Here is a 23,708-nt window from a genome sequence, read left to right as displayed (position 1 = left end):
CATACGACCACACATCAATCCGCGTGAACACCTCGCCATCCTCTCCTCTCTTCGTGCCCTCCATCCCCATATTTAGTCCTCGCACAGCCCCCGCTGTCCCAAAACCGTCTTCAACTCTTTCTGTCGCATGGTCATCCCCCTGCAATACTCTACATGTCTCTTTCCGTAATACATCATCAACTTGTTGTTCTCTCCTGGTGGCAACGCTACTCCTACCATCAATACAACTATGCTCTCTTTCTAATACATCATGATCACATTACTACCCTCATACTACCATACATCACTCCCTATTCATTCTACGAACCTTTTAGACGGGTCCGTACCCAGGCAGCATGCGTTATTATAACCCTCTTCACGACAGCATTCTCATACTATACCAAATAGCTTCCGACCTCACCTCACTTAGCCTGTCTCTTCTCATACTCTACATCCTTCTAAGCTCGATCACAACCATCACCTTACAAGTTCACTCTCACTGAACTTACTCACAACTGATCAAAGCTTAAACTCTATAGTAACCGTCATTTCTCTCACTCGCACATCTCCACCTCTATTCATCCAAGTTATCTCATCCAGTCGAAGAATATAAATCTAAACTTGTCGATCTCACCTTGGTAATTTGTTTGCTGGCAACATTAGATTCGGCTGCGAATTCGATTTCCTTTATACTTTCCTGTTAATCCACTTCTCGTGGGGCGAGTTTTATTTCGATATTCGACTGAAAATCACATGTCAGTCTTTTTGTCTTCTCGTCTTCGCCTCTTCCTCAGTGTCGCATACAGATTTAGAAGCGGTAAAACTATATCCGGATTCCAGATGAGGAGTACGCCCTTCGACGTATACTTGTCCTCGAAGGTCGGACAAGCACTGATACCAGTGGTTGCAATCGCCGAGAACATGTTCCCACTGTCACTTTTCACAAGGGTATAAACCTTCATAGCCTTCACGTCACGCTCCTCTTTACAGCACATTTGATCCTTTGCAATTGGCAAATATTAGCTTACTTTCTGCCACTGATTTGACTCCGCATCATCTACCTGGTACGTCCACAACTATCAAGGTTTCGTCTTATCCATCCAACCGACTGCCCAGCACGATCCAACACCAGTACAGTGACCACCTCACACCAGCGCCATCTCCAGCCTGAAAACTTCTCAAGCCAGCGCTATTCTTGGATCACGTTTACAGCAATGGTCAGCTCATCCCATGAATGCCCATCATCGCCTCGGGAAGGTTGGAAAGTCAGCCAATTTTCTGGAATGCAGATTTCACAGCCTAAGTAATGCCGCTCTGGATAAACGCATCATCCCCGCCGGGTACTGTCTATCGGACTCATTTCGTAGTGTTCAACCATCGGACAATAGAGTCTGGCTTGAAGTAGACTAGTGCGTCGAACGTTAACTTCCGAACACCACGATGACTAGTATCTCTCCTCATCATTCTGTCATGTTCCTCGTGTTTATGAAGGCGCAAATTACATTCATCATTGTGTTAAATTGTCACAGAATTTATCGAACAAGAACGAAATCGTCCGAGGCTCCATACCCAGATGCACTCACATGTCAACGTTGACGGATAATTGAAACAACATATGTCCCCCCCCCCCTGAAGCCAGGACGGGAGCTGTTAGCTGTACGTTTACTTTTGTGATACTAGATAATCAATGCGCTTACTGTGGTCCTTCTGCAAGGCGTCAAATTCCAATTGAGCGGAAAAGGACTTGAGCGCTGAGCGCTGAACAAGCGCCATTATGCTGTCCTAATTAAATGAAACGGTCGGTCGTGATCAAGTACCTTTGGATAAACTACGACATCCTGTGTGCCTGCGAGAACTGAGCGGCGTTACGATATCATATAGCCTTCTCTCCAGAGCGTCAAAAACTGGGATCGGAAACTTGGGAGGGCGCGAGAACGAGAACGAATAAGAGATCATGCATAGCTGGAGTGAAGCAGCATCAATAATCCGCTTCTCTGTTATCGATTAAGGTGCTTGGAGGAGTAGGCGAGACGAGGAGGACATGGCGGGACCCGGGTACCTTGCATGACTTCACACACACAAATCGTGATCATGGCCATCCCTTCTACAAGAAGAGTGAGGTAAGGTGAGGCACCACGAAGAATTAAGGATTTTGGTAAGTACCGGGCAAGTCAATACATTATGATAAGGCGAGGTGGCCGCTTAATGAAAGGATTGGCCCCGCGGTCATCGGTCATCGATCGGTCATCATTCGGGCTGCGTTCAAAAAAGCGGTGGTGCATGCGCTTGGTAGGTTAACGTTGCAATTCCAAGACCTTCACCTTATCCACCACTTCCAAGAGGCGATACTCCGATACTAAATGTATGTCAGTCGACGATGCCCTCTTGAAGCTTGTCATTTGATGCATTTGAATTTAAGGAAACCGAGGAGTTGATGGAAGTATGCTGCTTTACAGCATGTTATTCAATTTTAGGGGTTGCAAATACCGTGTTTGTTGAACAGATATACATGGACAAGGAATATAGATACATGATTGCCATCCAGATACATCGAATACACAGACTCCTACCTTATCACTCGCTAGTAACCAACGTCTTCACAATGTCCACCGCCCTCTTGAATTTCTTCTTCTCCTCTTCCGTTGGCTGCACTGCACTTGTCCCCCCACCGCATCCTTGCGGCCCACCATTGACCCACATCAAGTCATTGCTTCCCCAAGCGATACTTGTATCCAGACCATATATATCCTCACTGCCTGGCGGAATCTCGGTGGGTAACGATTTCAATATTGTATGAAGTTCGTCTACCAGTGGCGAGTGCGAGTGGTCTTTGTATTCCAATGACTTGGGCAACGCAGATTGGACTAGATTGGGTTCACCATCTGGTCGAACGGCAGAAGTTATGAGAAGGTTATTAGCAGTGGCCTTGGTAATAGTGTGTATGGCGCTTGGGGTAGGGGGTGCAAACCCGCCGGTGATACCTGTAGAACTATATGAGGAGAGATAATGTGGAACAGAGAACCATACCATGCTGGAGACGCAGAGAAAACTCGCTGGGTGGCATTGTAATAGTAGGAAGATGGCTTCGAGATGGTTTGATAAGAGTGCAGCCCTACAATAATCCAGGGAGCTAGAATAGGAAAGTAGTAACTGCGCCGTGCTCAGGGTTAGGGGTAGCACTACGACGTCATAGTATCAGAGCCTTGCACTGGTAAAGCAATATTAATACTTCCTGGAGTGTTCAATCCAATACCTTGCCCTCTTACTTACCATATCCCCTCACTAAAGCTCTATTGTCACCCACCACACTCAACTAGCGATGTCGTCTACCAATCAATTAGTTGACCTCAGATACCCTTCCCCAGTGCATACACTCTCGAAAGACAGGGACACAGTTTCTACTCAGCCCCCTCCATCGTCAAACATGTCACTGTCTACATGCGACCGTGACCGCAGCATGCAACATCACCAGACAACTGGGGAACCTTTCCGACTGAGAGGAGGCTGTGTTCCATGTCCCGTACGTTACGAGTGTGATCCTGAATTTTTGAGCAACGTTGATGCGTTGTTTATAGGGAGGAGGGATGTGCTGTATCATCCCGCTGCCATGTTGTTGAGCGTGACCCACTATAGAAACTCAAATAGTGTCGGGTGATGGGGTAAGGAATAGTTGCTCGTATTGTGAGATGGAATGATCTGATCTGCTTCACGCCGCAGCCTAGCACTCGTTATTTTCGCTAGCGACGGACTTTGAACTATTAGCTATTCTTCTACATATTTTCTTATCATAAAACACGCATGTCTCGTATGTATTCCAATGTTTGGACTTACTGGCGACATAGGCTATTAATGAACATACATGAACTAGTACCACATTTTGTCAGCAGCGCAGGAAGACATAGAAACAGCTGGGCATAACTCGATGCAAATATGCAAGTATGGCCAGGACTTACCATGCCTCTTTGTGGTCTACGAAGTAGCTGAAGGACAGATTCCAAGTATTTCGTTCTGGGACATTGACTAGAAATAACATTATGATATGTGAAAGCGTTAATTCGAAGGGGGAAAAAAGGATTCTTAGTTTCGTTCTCACAAACAGGAAAGTCAGATTAGAAGTCGAGAAGAGGAAAGAAGAATATGAAAACTCATTCATCCTCAGAGTAGCAAAGATGTACCAAGAGTATTCAGATTGCTAGCAAGTCGTTTTATGCCTGATAGAAATGATGTGGAGCGAGTCAATAGCGGTTTCGCATACGGGTACATAACATGATCATAGTGCGTAGCACATGGAAAGAGTAGCTTATGACCGACCAGCACCTGGCACATTGCGCCTGTCCCGGCGAGGTCCACGCTCCACTTGGGCAATGACAGGGTTGACGACATTGACAGAAATAGAGTCAAAGTTGAGGGCACGGAGAAGTTCCTGCTCTAGGATATCAGAAATCAGAGATATACGAGGGGATCGCTAGGACGCACCTTGGTGTCACTGTCGATCTCAAGGCCCGTAGCGCTCGTGTCCAAGGCCGATACCTCTGGCACATAATTGTCTTTTCGCTCGCGCTCCTCCTCCTGGAGCTTGAAGGAAATACCACGAACAGGTCCACGTTGAATACGCTTCATTAAATGAGTAGTGAAACCTGATATCTTGTTCCGCAGACGTTTAGATGGAACAATGGCCTAAAAACATGAGGTAAGGACGTGGAGACGTTGTGTGCCAGATAAGATACAGACAACTTCATCGATGATCCGCTTGTTAGTGTGGAAATCCAAGGTCAAGCGAGGGTAGCTGGAAAATACAACCTCATGTCAGTATACGATAGAAAGCAAACGTGATAGAACCCATAGACCCTCTCTCTACTACAACATTACCTGTGCATCAAGAAAGTTACTTACTATTTTTCAATGAGCACGCGGGAAGCCCTCTTGGTTGTTTTTGTGCGAACACGACCCTAGCCAACAAAATTCGATGATAAGAAAGATTGTCACGATACAGCTGTTAGAGCCATGTACCATATTGCTGTCTTTTTTGCGTCGAGGACGTTGAGAGTGTCGGTGCTGGTGCTGGTGGTGCCGGTCTTGCCAATGGCCAGTGAGAGCCCGCAAGTTCCCGAAGTGGCTGATTTGGTGCTATACAGCCAAGCAGCCACCACTCACATCTCTCCTTGCGAGGTTTGCAGTGCAAGTATACGAATCCCGGTCAACGTTCTTCAAGACTTCAAGGTGAATACGCTTTCCGCATCTATCGTGAACTATGACAGTGCTTGTCCACAACCATTCGACCTGGCTTTTTCCAGCTCGTCTTGACTCGCGCTTTTCGTAGCACGACACTCAGACTGAGCATAGGTACTTACGTCGCGTCTTACCCGCCAGTTCATAACCTCTTTCCGGCTTTCTAAAACGCATCAAAAATGGTTCGCATATCAGTATTGGTGAGTTGATCTTTTTGTGTTTAAATACCCCAGCGATTTACAAAATAACGTATGTGTGTAGAACGACTGTCTCGTGAGTTAACTATCGGTCCAGTGGGAAGCGCAAACCCTCATCCCTTACACTTTCCCAGAATAACATCGTCAATGCTGAGCGCCGTGGCAAGCGCCAGGTGCTTATTCGACCCTCATCTAAGGTCATTGTCAAATTCCTCAGTGTTATGCAACGTCATGGTGAGTTGGAGTTTTCCAGCTAACAGTTCTTTTTGGCTGGTTATTCTCGTTTCTGTCTGTATTACGTTTACATCTCTCGGAGTGATAACTACGATTGACGAGGTTTTGCTTCCACCCGCCCCTCGTTTTAACGCTCCGAAATATCAAACATATAGTCTCTCATAACCAAACAACACTGGTCTGCTTTTTCCACGGACCTGAGTTCACAGCAGAGACAACAATATTTGGGTGTTTATGTACTTATAATCGCTTCTGATTCTGTTTTTGTTTTGTTTTGTTTTGTTCCGGCTGTCTGCCCCCTTGTGATATTTGTCTAATTCTTATTCTCGACAGGCTACATCGGTGAATTCGAAATCATCGATGACCATCGGTCAGGCAAGATTGTCATACAGCTGAATGGACGTTTAAATAAGACTGGTGTTATATCGCCGCGGTTTAACGTCCAAGTAACCCAAATTGAGTCTTGGGTTAACTTACTCCTTCCTGCCCGTGGCTTTGGCATCATTATCTTGGTATACTCAATTTCTTTTATGCTTTGCGCCCAGGCTGACATATCTGTAGACCACCTCTTCAGGAATCCTCGACCACGAGGAAGCTCGTCGCAAGAACGTTGGTGGCAAGCTGTTGGGCTATGTTTACTAGTTACCTTGCTCATTATGTTTATGTCGTACTATGCCGTGAACCCAAAAATACATGCTCGTTTGTTGAGCCCAATGAGCCCGCTATTGGTTGTGTTGAGAGTTTGAGCGTGATAACAGGCCCGGCATAAGGCCTAACTAGTACTAGGACCGGTGCTTCCTTATGGGGTAAGGTGTGGTTCGTGTTTGTGTGATGCGAGTGCCGAGGAGACTTGTGCGCTTGCCATGACCTTGCCTGCAAACGACGCATTTTCGCTCGGCCTTGCTCACGACCAGCATCGCCGTTCCCATTCTTTGTCGCGTTCGACGTCTCCGAAAGTATCTTTCTCATCTTCCACAAAATCCACCTCCTTTTCGCCTCACAACAGTGTGCAGGCCAATGGAATGAAGAGAAACGGGAAGCGACGAGTATCGTCTCGACAAAATTCGCTTCATCTTCCTGATGGAGCTCCCATACTTCAAGATGCATCGAACTCCGATGATTTACGAACTCTAGTACAAAAAGACACTGACATAAAATCTTCACGAAACACGCCCAACGGAGGAAGGACTATAAAGAAACACGTTGACTGGGAGATTCCTCGTAAAATACTACACTCGTCTATCGGTAAGTTAGTATTATCTCTGGACACTACCGATAACTTCACTTAATCAATGTCAAGGCTTTTTTACCATCTACTTGTATACATCACATGGATCACCCAGACACGTCGTTGTTGTCTTGAGTACCGCTCTTGCATTTATCGTGCCAGCGGATATTCTACGCCTACGGTACCCGACCTTTGAACGTACATTCGAGAAGTGTGTAGGCTTCCTCATGCGTGAAAGCGAAAAGGTATGAATTCATTTCTGCTCTTAGAGGTCGTCTATAACCTGATAACGACTAGAAATCATCTAATGGCGTAATATGGTACATCTTGGGTGTAAATTTTGCCCTTTTGGCATATCCGCTAGACATAGCGGTGGTTGCTATTCTTATGTGCGTTTATTACGTATTCCCTTATCTCGCCTGTGCTGCCTTGGTAGCCTGTATCTGATCACCACTGACCAGTCTCTCCTGGGCCGATACGGCTGCTTCCACATTCGGTCGTTTATTTGGATCCTACACACCCCCTTTACCTCGTCGTCTTCCCATTCTCTGCCTTCCTCTTGCCCCTCGCAAATCTCTGGCTGGCTTCATTGCAGCCAGTATAACGGGCGCTTGCATTGCAGCTAGCTTTTGGACCTGGGTCGGGCCAATGCGTTATTCCGACCTTAGCTGGTCATGGGATCAGGGTGTATCTACTGCCTTTGTTACCGGCCAAGAACCTGTAAAGTCTGCACTGGCAAGTATTGGAATGTCTGGCATCAAGGCAGGCGGCTGGCTGGGTTTAAGTGCTATTACATTATTTGCCGGAATGGTTTCAGGTGTCGCGGAAGCTTTGGGCAAGTGATATGTTTGTCTTGTCGTATGTAACGCTCATAATACTCAACATCTAGACCTTGGATCCCTCGATGACAATATGACACTACCGATTATTGCTGGAGGTTGTCTATGTGGCTTATTTAAATTCTTTGGTTGGTTTGCATGAGGATAGATATTATTGAATTTGTGATTTTTCATCACTTGGGAGCACTCCCAGATTCTGTAGTTGCTAGTATATTATCCAAAAGCACCCAACTTGTCGCTTAATTTCGTAGTACTATAGCCGTTATATACCAAAGCCTGTATCGAAAGGGCACTTAGACAGTTGCTATAGATGATCTGTGATCAGTACAGTACATAATAAGTATATCATGGTCACGCCATCAACTGATGGCTGCAAGTAATGCAGAGATGAGGTAGGTGCTAGCGGTTTTCGACTTGATATAGACCGTTACCGAGCTTCATTACCCGACACAATCTGTGCAGGGCTATTACTGCTGGGAGTGAGTCCTCTCCTACTAGCATCAAACGTAGTGGCGTGTATAAGTGGTGACGGTATGCCGACAACTCCATTTCCAGAACGGATTGCCAGCGTGGGGTTCACATTGCCTCCCATAATACCTGCACTGGACAGCATATTACGGTACGCCAGAGTGGATGAGGAATGTGAAGACCAGAAGGAATCGTACGTAAGTGGAGAATTTGTCGAAAATATTTGATTGACGGTATTAGATGAAGATATGGAAGGCGCAGAGGGACGTCTGGCTGACAGGTGCGATTGAGATGGTTCTCGCGATAATGCAGGTCGCAAAGGATCAGCTGAAAAGTCAAAAGGTTCTGAGCGAGATGTGGGTGAGGGGAAGAAAGGAGTTGGTGAGTGGGTCCCAGATAGTTGCACAATTGTCGGGCTAAACATATCGGCTTGTGAAGATTGGGTCAGAATAGTGTCAGTGCTGGAGTGAGCTGGGGATCGTCGGATATTATTACGAGAGGTAGTGGATCCATTGTCTGCCTGCATTTGCGGTTGCGTTTGGGACTCGGAGAACGTGGGCGGCGAGGATGATTTCCCGTTATACGATACGGGCGGTTCAGAGTAAGGGGGCGTCACAGTATACGATGCTGGACCTGGACCTCGGTTCTCCTCATCGGTGGCTGACGTATCTGAAGTGGCTTCTGCACCAGAAAGACCACATAATCCACCTTGGGTCTCCGTAAAATTATGATGTCCTATGGCTTGCACGAACAGATTGGCATCGTTGGAAGATGGAGGGAGAGTATCCTTCAACTGGACGGTGGAAGGACCCGCAGCCACAGGGTTGGAAGTAGGACTAGGTGTAAATGTTGTGGGTTGAGGCTTTGAAAGAGTGGTAGGGCGTGGCCCGCGAAGATGGGAATGGTGAAAGTAAAGATTTTCCACTTCGTTTAAGTTTTGTCTTTGCTATAGTATGAAGCTTTAGTGAAAGAGTCCGAGTCCAGGTCGGACAACATGAACACACCCAGCCATGTTCAACCTTGAGTTTTGCATATTGTAGGCGCATCTGGAGCTGTTTTGATAGCTAGATAAGTTTTGTCAGAGGTTTTCTAGGTGCGATGGGACTAATGAGGATACATGGTTGGCCTTGGCCCTCTCCAGGGTCTGCTTCCGTCTCTTTTGCTCTGATTCATTAGTCTGTGGAGAGGATACGGCGACCATGAAATGGTATTCCTGGGTAGATATGGTATGAAATGTCGTTAGAAAAGCGATAGAAGGGATAGGTGAAGGTGGGGTGAGGTTTGGCAGAGTAGTTTCAACAGAAAGGTTTCACGATCAGTGACTTGCCGGCGGTAACTCAGATATAGGGTTAGGGTCTAGGCGAGGGTATTCTTGTATTTCGTAAAGCATAACCACCTTTGACCTGTACTGCGGGGCCATCTTATCTGTGTAATCCTACAGGCATGGACAAGTTCACGACGCTGGAACCAGTGAGGCTGTATGTGTCTGGCACGTCGACGAGCGCTCGTGCGCCCAAAGGCAGCAAAGGGGCGAGTGGTGAGCGAACGGTAGGACGGCTGCCCAGAGATCTTCACGTGCTCGTGCTCAGTCACCTACCGATTCCGGACATACCGTCGTACAGTAGGTGTTCTCGCGCGACAGCCAAGCTTGCGCGGGAAGACAGGATATGGGACTTGAGATGGGCAGCCTTGCAGGTAGACACCCTGGGTCTCTCCGCCACACTGGATGAAATAGAGGCCAAGCTGCAGCCAAAGTCCAATGCCTCCCGCTCACCGCCCACCATACCAGTCCATTCCCTCGACGACGACTTTGGTGACTTTACCACCGCAAACAGCTCTGTCTCCCTCTCATACCCTGATTTCCCCGGTTTCACCACCTCACCACCACAGCCAATGCCCTCAAAACACTCTTCCCGCGCCAGGTATATGCGCGCACACAACATTCTGAAGCAGTGTTTGACACCTTTGTCCTCCCCCCCTCACACCGTTCTTTCAGAGCTTTCAGAACTTCTTAACACCACTCTGATACAGCAATCCAGGATCTTGCATCTGCTTTCTCTGTTCCTCTCTCCGCGCGTGCAACCAGTTAGAGCTTGGGTTGCATCCTCAGCATCCCTCCATTCCGCAATCGACAGGTTCGACTCAGGTCTTTTGACCGCATTCGACACTGCAGATAGCAAAGGCGACGAAGTCGGCATGCGAGATGCCGCCCAATCGAGCTGGGAAGTCTGGACAGGACAAGGAGACTGGGAGATGGGTAAGGTATGGGCTGAAAAAAGGGAGATATTCTACGAACAAGGTCGCTGGGATCCTCTTGCCAATTTCACGTACGTCTCATATTTCTATTATCAAGTGCGGTGCTACATATTGTCTGTAGCCAGGATGGTTTACTCGATTTTGATGCGATGGATAGTTTCATGACGAACACGCTATCTTCACTTGAAGAACATGGGGCGAGAGCTGTCCGTGTCTTTCCACCCGCCTCACGCGTACTTCTAGGATTTGCAGAACGCGTTGCCACCGAAGTGGTACGTCTATTGTTCTCATTTATTCCATCACTTTTTTGCTTCTTATTAAACAGGTAGGCGAATATATCTCGCCATTGCTCACCCGCGCTCGCGAGATCTCTAATGAGGTATACTTAAAAGCTACCGCAGCAAGCTTCCGGGAAGCTTGGCGCATTGTGGAAATCATAGAAAAGGTCTCCGGTGAACGAAAGGATTCAAATGTATCCCGTTCGCAAGCTGAGGATGTTGTGTATGTTATGTTTCACTCTTAGTTTCGCTTGTGGTTCATATACGCTTCATCAGCTATCGTATGTATGAGGTCAACATGGACGAATATCTGGACGAAGAGGTCGAATCCCTGAAACAGATATTTGAGGTGATCTGCCGTCGATGGGAGAATACAGTCAGCTTTCCTTCTGTGTATCGTCGGACTGTACTAATTTTACTTACGATTTTAAGATCAGCGGCCAGGCTACAAAACCTATTAATACAGCATCAGCCACTCGCTTCCTCAATTCTCATAATCCTGCTCAAGTCAAAAGAAATGTGCTTGCGTCATTCACAGACATACTTCTTCTTCCAGTGACCATCGTACCCCGTACTGTCGGTGCAGTCGGTGCAGTCCTAACGACTGGCGGTAATGCAGCTGTGCAGGGTATCGCAATGCTCAATCCCCAGCGATGGGTGGGCGGCGAACAGCGAGGATACTCCAAAGACCTCGAAAAGGACGACATGCCCGATGGGGTAGTCTTCGAGATCGGAGAGGATAGTGACGCTGTTAACGAGAACGGAGACGAAAAAGGCAGAGATTCGCAGTCTCTTTCACGATGTATTATTTCTTTTCATATATTTTCTCTGGTGCTACTAATCAAAAATACGTTTCAGCTACTATATCGACTCTTCATACTAGTTCGGATACCGTCAGTACTGCTCCAACTTCAGTAGTTTCAGTGCCCGCATTGCACGCTACAAACGGCAACCTAGACAAGCTTGATCTGTTGCTTTCTTTAGATGTTTCCTTAGAGCTTATTCATGCTGACCGAGAGGCTTTGAAACGCGCGGAAACGTTTGCGGCCTATCCCGGACATTACGGTCACCGTGTACGCGATACTATTGAGGAGATCTTCATATTAATGCTTCAAGGTATGAGTGGCCGGCATATAGCTCCTGGGTTTCAGTTGTAAGTTATAGGAAAATCCTTCCCAGCAGTCAATGTCTTTGTAGACATACAAGTTAACTCCCTTTTTCATTTGTGTCTCTCTCTTTAATATTCAAACAGAGCGCTGATCAGATTCTAGAGCCACAGAGCAAATGACCTCGTATAAGCCTGCTGAGCACGAGGAGACGACAAGTGTAGATCCCTTGCTTCAGTTCTTCGAGCTTGTCCATGTTGGCGATACAATCCAGTCCATGGTCCAGGTTTACTTTGATAAAGAATTGGTGTGTGAATGTCTCAAGTTCATGCAACAGAATGTCTATTGACAACTTTTGTTCCCGCCAGGCCCCACACATTGATCGCACTGACTTCTTGAATGCGGTTGTTCGTGAAAAGAAGCGATTTGAGAATGTCTTAGATGATAGCGTGGCCGCCGGACTTAACGCTGGCACACAGGTCTTGATGAATCAAGTATGCTTACCGCATCAACTGGCTGATGCGTTAAAGTGTAATCACTGACGACAATCCTGTTAGGTGGAACACATTATTTTGACACTGACCAAACCTCGTGAATATTACCCTCCAGAAGATGCACCCCTCGAACTTGGCCCGACACAAGGATGTACCGAGGCCATCAAATGTCTGGAGACACACTGCAAACTGTTAAAAGGAAGTACAAGTAAGGAAGTCCTGGAGGTTTTCTATCAGGAGGTGGGGATTCGGCTCATAGGGTAAGTGCTAGATATTATAGGACACGCAGCACTATTACTCAACGCGTTCCTGTATTTGTAGTATCCTGCAGAAGCACATTAAAAGGCAGATTATATCGCTCAACGGGGGATTTCAAGTTATCGCTGACCTCAATGCGTACTATACATTCATCTCGTCTCTCAAAGTATGTCTACAGTCACACACTAGTCTAGCACGGCGTCTAAAATTACTCCTAGGTATCAAGCATCACAGCAGATTTCTCACACCTGAAAATGCTGGGCCATGTCTTTGTTGTCGAGGACGCCAAAGATCTTGCGCAGATTGTGAGAGATGTTACTAGGTATGGCGGTGCTTATCGACCCGAGGTGTGTGTCGCCAGACATGACGTTGAACACTCGCTTTACTGACTGGCATTCAAGGATGTCTACGAATTCATTCAGCGACGTTCTGACTGGAAAAAAATCGAAAAGACGGTTGATAAAACGATGTATAATTTAAGCTTCAAGGATGATTGTATTATCAGTTGAGTCGATCGCTGGGACTTGCCCATGTTTATGATAGGCAACAAAGTTCGGGTCAACACTGAAAGGCTCCGCATTCACAAAGTGCATTGATGATATTTCTATACAATAATGGTACCTGTTCTACTCGTTGACGCCATGTTTCAACTTGGTTTGATGCTCTATCTCACTCCTCTATCTCGATTCCTTTTATTTTACCGAATAATGAATCCCGCAGCAGCCAAGGACTGCACAAACGGCTGAACACTGCTAGCATCTCCTACCAAGAGCAAGCTTTTGACCTTAGGGTCTGCTTTGACAAGTGCTTGACCCAGGAACTCCTTCGGGTCCTTCACGTACGCGACGGGATCCGCTGGTGCTGTTTCTGAGGCAGCCAGCCGTGAGTATGCAGCCTGATATCCCACAGTCTGCTCTTCAAAGTCAATTGATGTCAAGCCAACATCTTGTTCTTCCTCGGTAGCCTTTGTGAGGTACTGGGGCTCATTAAAGAGTTTAGCTAGTGCAACAAAAGCTCCTGGCCTATTAAAATATGGTTTGAATACACGAGACAAGATAGACACGAGAACTCGATGTACCAGCTCTGTGCACTTGGGTCTTGCAGCATGAGGGAACTTTGAGTGAGCATTCTCGTCAGTCCGATTGCAGCGACTTTACGGTCCTTGTGAGGCATTTTTGAAATTTGCGGTACAATAAAATTGATAAGGATTTGTGACCAGAGCCTGTGTAACCGCCAAGCATCATTTCCTGAGCAGGCGGGAGAAAAACACCCCTTACTGTGGCTGAACCTCTTCAACGGTTGAAATTACATAGTCTGGTCCAAGGCCCTCCACGTCGATAGACATCGTGAAGAGGAAGAAGTGGGAGAAAAGGTAGACATATTTGTCTGTCTTACTGGTTTGCATTCGCGTGAGTAGAGTCATAACCAAGACTTTGAAGTATTGGCGTAGCTGTGCGCTACAGCGTAGGACCAAAATAAGAACCATGCAATGAAACACAGGAAAGACAAGACCTACGGCGGAATATGCTGCACGACACTTTGCAACAACTCAAAGCCCCATGCATCATTAATTTTTGACGGTACAAGACGCTGCTGGATGACAGCCAGCACGGCAGTGATCTGACCTGTTGAGAGCATCTGTTGCGCATCCCTCGCAAGGAAAGCTTTTAGAAGTTTAACAAGACCAGGAATGCTCCCCTTTTGCTGCCAGCATGTAGGAGTAAGCAGGAATGGCAAAAGATTACGATACTCTGTCGGTACGTTAGCCTTGTGCATCTCCAGCATTTGTGCCAGTATTTGGAAGACATATGGAATGTATTCTGAGTGTGGATTATTTTAGAGCTCAAATGAAAAGGAGGATAGAATTACGATCGATGTCCTGTTGTAGGATGACTGTGAATGGGCCAAACAGGCTTCGCTCAAACGTCGAGAGAGTTTCTGGATTGCCACTCACAACAAAGCTATAAACTGGAATCAGCAACGACTATGCTCACTTAAAAAGACAAGAAAACAGACCGCATGAGCGCAGCGATACTTTCAAAAATATACTGGTCGAAGTTGGGATTGCTCGGGTTCTTACAGAGAACACCAAGAATGCCCACGAGGCGCTGGAGTATTTGCTGATATACTGGAGTAAGTGTTTGTCGCGCCGTGACAATAACGCGCATCGCGCCTGTCAAATAGAGAGATAAGTAGCAGTCACTTTGTAACATGAATGTTTCAAACATTTCATCAGATGGTCATTTTCTGCCACTTTTTCAGGTGTTCCTGCCGCCTCCACTTTGCTGAGGATAGCATCGAGTAGATCCGATGCAAAATCATGAATGTCAGCCTGTGAGAACCTTGAGAAGGCAGGGTAAAAATATGTTAGGGAATAGCGGAAATGGTAGGGCTGGTGTGCTTACAACAGCTGATTTCCCTGCTTGATGAACAAAATACGGTCGATAGTAATCGCAGCATATGTATACGTGACATAGTTGGGAGAACCCAAGTGCCGCACAAGGAGTGGAAGGACGGACAGCAGCTGGGGTTTTGTCAGCTTAACGATGGAAAAAGTCAGTGGATATCTATACGAAGACATGGCCTAAATAATACTTGGTTGCGGAAAGTATGCAAAAACCGGATAGCATCAACTTGCAAGATCGGGTGTACACTGCCTTGTCCTGCCTGCAGATCTTGATAAACATGTTCGGAGAAAAATTTAACAATGTCCACGAGAGCATTCGTCGACGTCACACCGTGCTATTACAAATATCGTCGGCCGAGTTACATCAATGTCAGAAGGAGCATACCTGAGTCGTTGATCCACGCGTAGCGACGGCGGTAAGGAGATACACCGCGCCATCCTTAGCCTTCCAATTTTGGCTTGGATTGGAATTGTACTCTTGTAAGCCTGTTCCAATCCACTCGCCTACGATCTCTGTTGTTTCCGCTTCGTACCCAGAACCAACAAGAGCTTGCAGCACGTCTGCCGCTGCCTGTCTCCGCGTTGCTACGTCTGACGTCCCGCCGGGAAGTGCAAGGTCAAGACGGATGAATTCCAGAGGATCGTCTTCAAATTGTTCCATTTCATGCTCTCTAAGAGAGACATTAGGCACAACTACCCCTTGAATGAGAGAAGATATGGTTTCACGAGAGGAGAAGAGGGGCTTATAGTACCCCGAGCGAATGGCAGTAGAAATGAAGCGGAGGGACTGGGAAACAAGCTACAGGATAGCGATAAGGAAGGACACTAGATGCGGTGCGACTTGGGAATAAACGAACCGCATCATCTGCGACGCCGGGTAACCTTCCCGAGCCGACAAGTTGCCAGACACCCCCTACAAATGCTTCAACGGCCTGAGACTGAGAGAGTTGGTCGGGATATAATTTAATGTAAAGCTGAAAAAGTGTGTGAAATTCTGAGATTAAGGGGGTCTCGAAATAAAGGTACCTCAGCGGTTTCAAAGATCACCGTTTTGAGTTGAGTCGGGAGCGAAGGGAGTGTGTCATCGGGCTAGAACAAACGTAAGTATCGAATCAAGGCAACACAACAAATGGATAGCGCACATCTCCTTGCAGGTCTGATGGGTCCCATGTGAGGAACCGATGGAACCACCCAGTAGATGGGGCGAAGAATTCTTGATGAGAGTCTTCGATAGCAGGAGGTAAGTCGTGGCAGGTAAAGTCATAAAAGACATCAATGAGGAGGATCTGGGTTTGTGCTACTAATGCAAGATTGGGGGGAGGTGGAGATGACAGCAAGATGTGGGCGGACTGGCGGAACAATTGCAGGAAGGGGTCAACAAAACGAGAGAGAACAAAGTTTATTTCTGAATAAAGCTGATCAGATCGAACATGGGCCCGCCACTGGCGGAAGATAGAGTGAGCAGTTTCAAGGACACCAATGTTTATATTGTACTCCGTTGGTGAAAGGGATGACACCAGTTGCTGGTGTGGCTAATTAGCATTGATGGGCAGTTCTGTAAAATCATGGACATACATCAATCAAATTGTCCCATTTCAGAGGGAAGTCCAACTCTGCAATAAGAGCGACAGATTCTGCGATCTGAGCACGGATTAACTTGTCGGATGGACCAGACAGTACAATCATTGCTGGCACAAGCTCGATACGAAGCGACGCTTTATCTTGTTCAGGCAAGGGGGCAACTTCCTAGAACGAACAAGAAATAAATGTGAATGAACCCACGAGGAAGATCTACCTACCTCTTCCCATCTTAACTTCGCGAGATTTTTAAGATACACAGCACCTGCGAGTCTAATTGGGTGTTGTTGAGATGAATCGAGAATGAGACGAAGGATATGTGAGAGAAAGCCTGGCTGTGCCACAAGAGAATCGAGCTGCTGTTCAGCCTGTTTTCTAGTAGCGGGCACAAGAGAAGCTTGCAAAAGTGAAGAAAGATCAGACATGCTGGTTTTTTCGATACGACACCTTTGTTATCACTGTGATCTAAAACGAATCTATCTATAATCTATAACGAAGGGGACGGTGGTCCCAAAAGTCGCGTGCGGCACACGTGGGAGCACGTTTTTTCGCTTAGTTTCGCTCGCGTGGTTTTCGGTTAGCAGTAGAGGGAAGGTAGTGCAGTAGTAACGAGTGCAGTGAAAATTGCAGCCACATTGAAAATTCTCACGGTTATAAGAACATTCAACAATTGTAGTGAAAATTGTAGCCACATTAAAAATTCTCGCGCTTAATCATTTTTACTACAAAACGCGATATAGTGACACCAAAACTCACGCCTGTGGCACGACGTGACACAACTCAATCAAACAAACCTCTTTTCCTACTATGTGGGAGAGTGGTCTGGCCCTACACACAAAACAAATTGTTGTCGAGAATTTGCACATTTTGCATTACAAAAATTAACAGCCATTATTGACCACACTGTGGTGTGCATAAAAATAAAATCAAAGACCCTTCCCCACACATAAAAACACAGCTTACACAATGTGAGTTTATAACAGTTTATGGTGTTGATTCAATTAAAACTGACACATTGATTACAGAAGCCCAAATTATCAACAAATCAGTGCACATAGCAAATACATAAATATGAATATGAGCAATTCAAATATGCAGTATGTGTAGCATTGTTAATGTGTCATTAACCATTAACTGATATATTGATGTGATTTGTAGATATATTCCACAGACTCCTGAACGAGAACGTGGTGAACATCGCGATAGAGATCGCATACAACGTCATCAACAGATGACATCACCAAGTGTACAACGAGAGCACCTCTTGGATCAAAGAGATTTGAGAAATAGAAATATTGCGCAACCAAATTTTGGAGGACCTGTGGATGATAATAACATGCCTCAGCCATTAGCTGGACCTGCACACCCTCAGTTGCAGCCCCCTTTTCAAATGCAGCAGGGTAACCAGTTGCTTGCTACCCATGGTGTAACCACCAAGATAAACTCTGGCGCACACAGGAACACACTGTAGAGAAAAGAGAAGGAGGGATCACCTCTCAGGTTTCAGTGAGTTAGTTGGTATACAACAGGAGGACTCGCTGAGGAGTCTCCTTAATCTATTGGGGTATATATACTACTACAGGGTTATTTGTACATGTGTACTATACAGTTGATAGAGACAGTGGCTGATGATGTCATGGGGCCTAGCCTGCATGATCAGCTCCACTGTGTGAGAGAGTTGAGTCCAAAATAAGAAGAAAGGCAATGCGGCACGAGAAAGAGGAGTTAGAACCAAAAGGGGAAAATGCCGCGTGGCGCCATGTGTGAAAGCTAAAGCACAAGGTTAAAGCGGAGAATAAAAGTAAAGGGAAGGTCCGAAAATTGTGTTATCGTAACACTACCCCCCTTCTAAGGCTCGACTTCCAGGCTCGACCAAATATCGGAGGTAGTAGTTAAAATTTTGGGCACAGGTTGAAAAAGAGAATTAAAAAGTTTTGAATCCATGCCTCTAAGCTTCCTAGGAGCTGAGGGATTCTTAGAATAGAATTCGCGAACAGCGTCGCGGGAATTGTCCAGATGGGTTTCTGGTTCCCACGTTCTGTCCTTGTCTCCATAGCCCTTCCATAGGACTAGGAATTCTAATTTAGCATGCTTCAAGCGTGCATCCACCACCCGTTCGACTTTGAACTCTTCTTCACCTTCCTGGGTGACTACAACTGGTCCGGGCCGGTCTACACGCTGTCCCGGCAGCGGCCCTTTGTAGGGTTTCACACGGCTTATGTTGACCGTCGGTACTACCCTCATTCGTTTTGGGAGTTCCAGCTCCACCGCGTTGGGTTTGACTTCCTTAATCTGGTAAGGGCCAATCCACTTTTTGGTCAGTTTTCTAGACTGCCGATCTTTTGATTTTAAGTGGTCGGTGTCTAACCAGACCAGGTCGCCGACCTTGTAATCAGGGGCTTTAGAGCGTCTAAGCTCTGCCCTGTTTTTCATTTGCTCTGCAGTTTTAAATAGCACCTTGCATGTTTCATCTAAGACAGATTTTATGTCCTTGGCCATGTTCCCAGCAGCCTCGTTCTTGTTTTTCCCAGGTTCTACACCCATTCTGGGGAGGTACGATCTAGTAACCTTGAACAGTGCCTTTCCTGTAGCCGACGACTGTTTGATATTATATGAGAACTGGGCTATTTTTAGCCACTTGGCCCAATCCGTCTGCCTGTCATTAATAAATATTCGGAGATATTGTTTCAACTCCTGGTTGAGTCTCTCTATTTGTCCATCAGTTTGCAGATGGAACACCATTGATAATTTAGGTTTGATGCCCAGCATCCGGCATAATTCTTTCATAAATTTGCTAGCAAATTGAGGTCCTCTATCGGAGATAACCGTTTCTGGTAACCCGTGGATAGACCATACAAAGTCTTTAAATAAATCTGCCGTACCAGCGGCGGTAATGGTTTTATTGGTAGGTATGAATACCACTTCTTTGGAGAAGCGATCCACTACTACCATTACTGAATTGTACCCATTTGACTCGGGCAGATCCGTCGTGAAATCAACCGATATATCCTGCCAGGTACCAGCTGGTATTGGATTCGGCATAAGTTTACCGGCCGGCGGTTGGTGAGAATTTTTAGCCATGGCACATCTCAGACAGGATTTTACGTATTCCTGTACGTCTTTGACCATGCCAGGCCACATATAGTTTCTGGAGATCAACTCCATCGTTCATTGCCACCCAGGGTGCCCAGCCACTGGAGTGTCGTGGTGTCTATCTATTGCCTTGATCCTTGCGGACTCAGGCACATAGATTTTGTCTTTGAAATGGAAGAGCCCGTCTTCCCATAAATAATTTTCATTGCCGGCAAGGCGCACCTTCTCTTCTGAGGAGATGTCTTTCTTGAAGACTTCCAGAAGATCGGAATCCTGCCCGATTCTAACATTGGCAACCCTTGATTGGTCTATCAAGGTAACACCTTTGTTGTCATCTTCAATGCCATTGGCATGATCCTCTCTTCTGGATAAAGTGTCCGCTTTCCCCATAGAGCTTCCAGGCTTATGAATTAATTTATAATTAAACCTTGACAAGTATACCGCGTAGCGGGCCTGTCTTCGGTTCAAGTCTCGAGCCATCATAAAATACTCCAGGTTCTTATGATCGGTCCAAATTTCAAATTGGTGCCTAGCACCTTCTAAGTAGTGCCGCCAGTGCTCTAGAGCTCTAATGATGGCCAGCATCTCCTTATCGTATATTTGATAGTTGCACTCTGTAGGCAACAAACTATGCAATAAATAGGCACAAGGCCTCCAAAGATTGTCAGTGCATTTAATTGATAGAACAGCCCCAGTAGCAAAATCAGAAGAGTTGGTTTCTAGCCAGAACTCTTTGTCTAATTCTGGAAATGCTAATATGGGCGCTGTTGTAAATGCCTGTTTAAGTTGATCAAAAGCTTCTTGTTCCTTGGCGCCCCAATGCCAAACAATGTCCTTTTTAGTGAGATCGTTCAACGGTCTCATTATTTTTGCAAAGTTTTTAACAAATCTTCGGTAGAAATTGCCCAAGCCAAGGAAGGCCCTAACTCCTTTGATGCGAGTAGGTTTGGGCCAATCCAAGATAGCTTGAACTTTCTCAGGATCCATCCTGATTCCGTTCTGGCCTATTATCATACCGAGGAAGTCTACTTCCTTTACTTTAAAATTACATTTTTTGGGTTTGACAAATAAGTCCCGTTCCTGTAAGCGTCAAAGGACTTCTTGCACGATCCTGTCATGCTCAGCCTCATCGTCCGACTTTGTAAATATTAACAAATTGTCAATGTAAATGACGACACAGTTTTCCATATCCGCAAAGATCTCATTCATCATGCTCTGGAAGGTCGCCGGTGAATTGGTCAACCCAAAGAACATGACAAGGGGCTCAAAGGATCCTCGGTGGCACATGAACGCGGCCTTCCAAGCATCTGTCTCTTTGATTCATATGTTATTGTACCCCCATCTAAGATCCATCTTTGTTAAGATCTTGGCACCAGCCAACTTGTCTACTAGCTGACTGATCAACGGTAGTGGGTATGCATTTTAAACCGTATGCTCATTTACATAGCCATAGTCCATAATCATACACTTCTTACCAGAAGAACCAAAACTGTTGATACGCGGCCCCCAGCGTTAAGGGGAGTACTTAGCTCAGCAGTTGGTGTGGAACCACTGTTGATTAGAATTAAAATACACAACTTCAATTTCGCTTTCCTCTGACCAGGCCGGGCACTTGCCTCTGCCAGTTGGAGAAGGGTTGACAGCTTAACAAGCGGACCACCCCCTGACAACCGTTCGGACCAGGGTTTCCTACAAATACTTTTTATATACTTTTCAAAATACTATAGTGTGGGTAGTCGGAGATTGAGATCCGATACTCAGCTGGGAAGAGGTAGATCCGCAGATAGCAAGCGGGGACCCCCAGTTACCTTTTTTTTACTTTACAAAGAGAACAAGTCGACATGTCGTCGCAACCAGATATGAATGCAATACTGCACGCTATGCATACGCAGATCGCAACATTAACCTTGCAACTTGCCGAGCTACAGACAAACCCCCCTGTAGCAACCCCCTCGGTGGAAAAGAAATTCAACAAAAAAGTCGAAATCATCGCTGACCCCGGCGCCTTTGAAGGAGACAGAGCGCAATTTGCCGAGTGGTGGATCAAGCTTCAGATTTGGGTCAAGGCAAACTGGGACACGTTTGCCGACGATTTTGAGGTAGCCACCGTGGTGCTATCTCGACTAAAAGGACCTGTGGCAGGTCGATACGCCCAAGTAAGACTTCAGGAGTGCTACACCGCGGGAGTGTGGCCAACCTGGGAGGATCTCAAGAAGGAGATCGAAAAATACTTCAAACCACAAGCTGATCGTGACTGGGCGCGTCAGCAAATCCGGTCCTTCAAACAAGGAAACATGAGGACAGATGATTACATCACCAGGTTCCTGGCCCTTTCCATCCAAGGAGGGCTTGGAAATGAACATGCAGTGGAACTGCTAGAACGCAATGTGAACCCTCGCATTGCAGAGCAGATCTACCTGCAAGATACGAGGAACAAGAACTTGTCCCTAGCGGCCGAGGAAGTACATCGAGTCGGTAGAGCCATGGAGCTTTACCAGATGCACCAAGGTGGCGGGTCCACCACCAAAAACAACAAATCCCAGAGGCGCCCTGGGTTATCAAACCAACATAAAAATTCTCACGGGTTCAAGCCGTTCAGGCTGCAACCAGGGCAGGGAGCCCCCATGGATATCGGCGCGGTCCAAGAGGGACAGATGTGCAGATTCAAGGGGAACTGCTACAATTGCGGCCAAGAGGGACACATGTCCCGAGACTGCAGAAAAGGAGCGCAGGCCGCTCAACAAAAAAATAATCAAGGGCGCCAGGCATGCCAATTAGAATCTGAATATTAAGAACAAAGCTTGAAGGAAGTGTCTAGCCACTTGCTGAGAGCAATCAGGGACTGGAAACTAGAGTCCAATGTGAGTAACTAGAGAATAGGAAGCATTGGACTCTGCAGTACTGTCCGATGTTTTGTAAACAAAGGTAAACAAAGCAGCCACAAAGGCGAAATAATAGAGAACACAATCAATAGTGAATGGTAGAGGGATAGATAGAAAAAGGAATGAAAATATAGAGGTAGCACAAAGGTGCAGAATCACCAAAACTAACACTCCCCCCTGATGCTGCACCTCCCAAGCATCAGCTCCCCCCTGCTCTAATCAGTCCCATCATCTTCCTGAACACTTCGACTTTAGGCTTGGCAAGAGCCTTGGTCAACAAGTCTGCAGGCATTTCAGCAGTGGGAACAAAGTAGGAGCAATCTGCCCAGAGTCAACAACATCTCTCAACCAGTGCCATCGCAAATCAAGGTGTTTCATGCGACCATGGTGCTCAGGATTCTTGGATACAGAGATGGCAGATTGGTTGTCAATGTGAAGGGTGGAAGGAGAGGTGATAGGATAGCCCATTTCCTTCAACAGATTTCGCATCCAGCAGATCTCTTTGCCAGCCTCAACAGCAGCAATATATTCTGCTTCAGTGGTGGATAGAGCAACAATGTTCTGAAGCTTGGAGCTCCAGGAGACAGCACCAGATCCCATCTTGACAATATAGGCACCAGTAGAACGACCAGAGTCCTTGTCACCACCATGATCGGCATCAGAGAAAGTGGTGAAGAGTTCAGTGGAATTGGGATCAGGACCAAGGACAAGGGAGTGATCAAGGGTGCCTTGCAAGTAGCGAAACAAGTGCTTGACAGCGCTCCAGTGAGTGAGACCAGGATTAGAGTTATATCTGGCAAGGACTCCAACAGTGTAGGCAATGTCAGGACGAGTGGTGGTGGCCAAATACATCAGAGCACCAACAGCAGCAAGGTAGGGAATGTCCTTCATCATAGCAGCATCACTGGATGTCTTGGGAGACATGTCCTTGGTGAGGCGCAAACCAGGATCCATAGGAGTGGACACAGGTTTGCAGTCCTTCATGCCAAAGCGCTCCAGAATGTCCAGAGTGTACTGATGTTGGGACAAGGATATAGTGCAATTGCTGATGTCTCTGGTGATGGATATGCCAAGTAGGTAGGAAGTAGGGCCAAGATCACGAAGCTTGAAGTGCTGGGAGAGATCCTTGACAGCTTGGTCAAGTGCAGAAGTAGAAGTGGATGCCAGTGTCATGTCATCAAC

General features: G+C 46.5%; 8 protein-coding genes across 8 annotated transcripts; 3 read left to right on the top strand and 5 right to left on the bottom strand.

Moving 5' to 3' along the window:
• Positions 1-2,447: 2,447 nt before the first annotated feature.
• SERLADRAFT_463781 (uncharacterized protein) lies at positions 2,448-3,095 on the bottom strand (the record flags this gene model as incomplete). The annotated part of the gene is made up of 2 exons (XM_007316701.1): positions 2,448-2,960; positions 3,007-3,095. The coding sequence occupies 2 exons, from the start codon at positions 3,041-3,043 to the stop codon at positions 2,554-2,556; spliced, it is 444 nt and encodes a 147-aa protein (XP_007316763.1).
• A 120-nt stretch (positions 3,096-3,215) lies between these two features.
• SERLADRAFT_463779 (uncharacterized protein) lies at positions 3,216-3,852 on the bottom strand (the record flags this gene model as incomplete). Its single annotated transcript, XM_007316700.1, has 2 exons — positions 3,216-3,636; positions 3,695-3,852. The coding sequence occupies one exon, from the start codon at positions 3,575-3,577 to the stop codon at positions 3,407-3,409; it is 171 nt and encodes a 56-aa protein (XP_007316762.1).
• A 20-nt stretch (positions 3,853-3,872) lies between these two features.
• SERLADRAFT_463777 (uncharacterized protein) lies at positions 3,873-5,078 on the bottom strand (the record flags this gene model as incomplete). The annotated part of the gene is made up of 5 exons (XM_007316699.1): positions 3,873-4,402; positions 4,456-4,656; positions 4,711-4,765; positions 4,873-4,928; positions 4,990-5,078. 5 exons carry the CDS (start codon positions 4,990-4,992, stop codon positions 4,280-4,282), a joined length of 438 nt encoding a protein of 145 aa, XP_007316761.1.
• A 65-nt stretch (positions 5,079-5,143) lies between these two features.
• On the top strand, positions 5,144-6,362 carry SERLADRAFT_463776 (uncharacterized protein; the record flags this gene model as incomplete). The annotated part of the gene is made up of 6 exons (XM_007316698.1): positions 5,144-5,199; positions 5,274-5,408; positions 5,470-5,481; positions 5,540-5,639; positions 5,973-6,151; positions 6,201-6,362. 5 exons carry the CDS (start codon positions 5,388-5,390, stop codon positions 6,279-6,281), a joined length of 393 nt encoding a protein of 130 aa, XP_007316760.1.
• A 119-nt stretch (positions 6,363-6,481) lies between these two features.
• Positions 6,482-7,862, top strand: SERLADRAFT_414556 (uncharacterized protein; the record flags this gene model as incomplete). The annotated part of the gene is made up of 5 exons (XM_007316697.1): positions 6,482-6,884; positions 6,940-7,112; positions 7,165-7,256; positions 7,329-7,702; positions 7,757-7,862. The coding sequence occupies 5 exons, from the start codon at positions 6,503-6,505 to the stop codon at positions 7,846-7,848; spliced, it is 1,113 nt and encodes a 370-aa protein (XP_007316759.1).
• Positions 7,863-8,133: 271 nt separating this feature from the next.
• On the bottom strand, positions 8,134-9,375 carry SERLADRAFT_436399 (uncharacterized protein; the record flags this gene model as incomplete). The annotated part of the gene is made up of 3 exons (XM_007316696.1): positions 8,134-9,120; positions 9,179-9,238; positions 9,292-9,375. 3 exons carry the CDS (start codon positions 9,373-9,375, stop codon positions 8,134-8,136), a joined length of 1,131 nt encoding a protein of 376 aa, XP_007316758.1.
• Positions 9,376-9,617: 242 nt separating this feature from the next.
• SERLADRAFT_368132 (uncharacterized protein) lies at positions 9,618-13,075 on the top strand (the record flags this gene model as incomplete). Its single annotated transcript, XM_007316695.1, has 12 exons — positions 9,618-10,501; positions 10,552-10,702; positions 10,756-10,931; positions 10,985-11,084; positions 11,141-11,450; positions 11,627-11,861; positions 11,980-12,121; positions 12,183-12,308; positions 12,372-12,568; positions 12,630-12,732; positions 12,785-12,913; positions 12,968-13,075. 12 exons carry the CDS (start codon positions 9,618-9,620, stop codon positions 13,073-13,075), a joined length of 2,661 nt encoding a protein of 886 aa, XP_007316757.1.
• Positions 13,076-13,134: 59 nt separating this feature from the next.
• SERLADRAFT_360777 (uncharacterized protein) lies at positions 13,135-16,979 on the bottom strand (the record flags this gene model as incomplete). The annotated part of the gene is made up of 15 exons (XM_007316694.1): positions 13,135-13,588; positions 13,645-13,788; positions 13,844-14,023; positions 14,083-14,386; positions 14,436-14,527; positions 14,583-14,739; positions 14,793-14,908; positions 14,972-15,105; positions 15,162-15,308; positions 15,359-15,772; positions 15,831-15,947; positions 16,000-16,062; positions 16,116-16,496; positions 16,549-16,719; positions 16,773-16,979. The coding sequence occupies 15 exons, from the start codon at positions 16,974-16,976 to the stop codon at positions 13,264-13,266; spliced, it is 2,949 nt and encodes a 982-aa protein (XP_007316756.1).
• Positions 16,980-23,708: the final 6,729 nt, after the last annotated feature.

This window comes from Serpula lacrymans (genome assembly GCF_000218685.1).
Source record: "Serpula lacrymans var. lacrymans S7.9 unplaced genomic scaffold SERLAscaffold_5, whole genome shotgun sequence".
Lineage (NCBI taxonomy): Eukaryota > Fungi > Basidiomycota > Agaricomycetes > Boletales > Serpulaceae > Serpula > Serpula lacrymans.
Note: the sequence above shows the minus strand (reverse complement) of the source record. Positions and strands in the feature narration are given on the sequence as shown.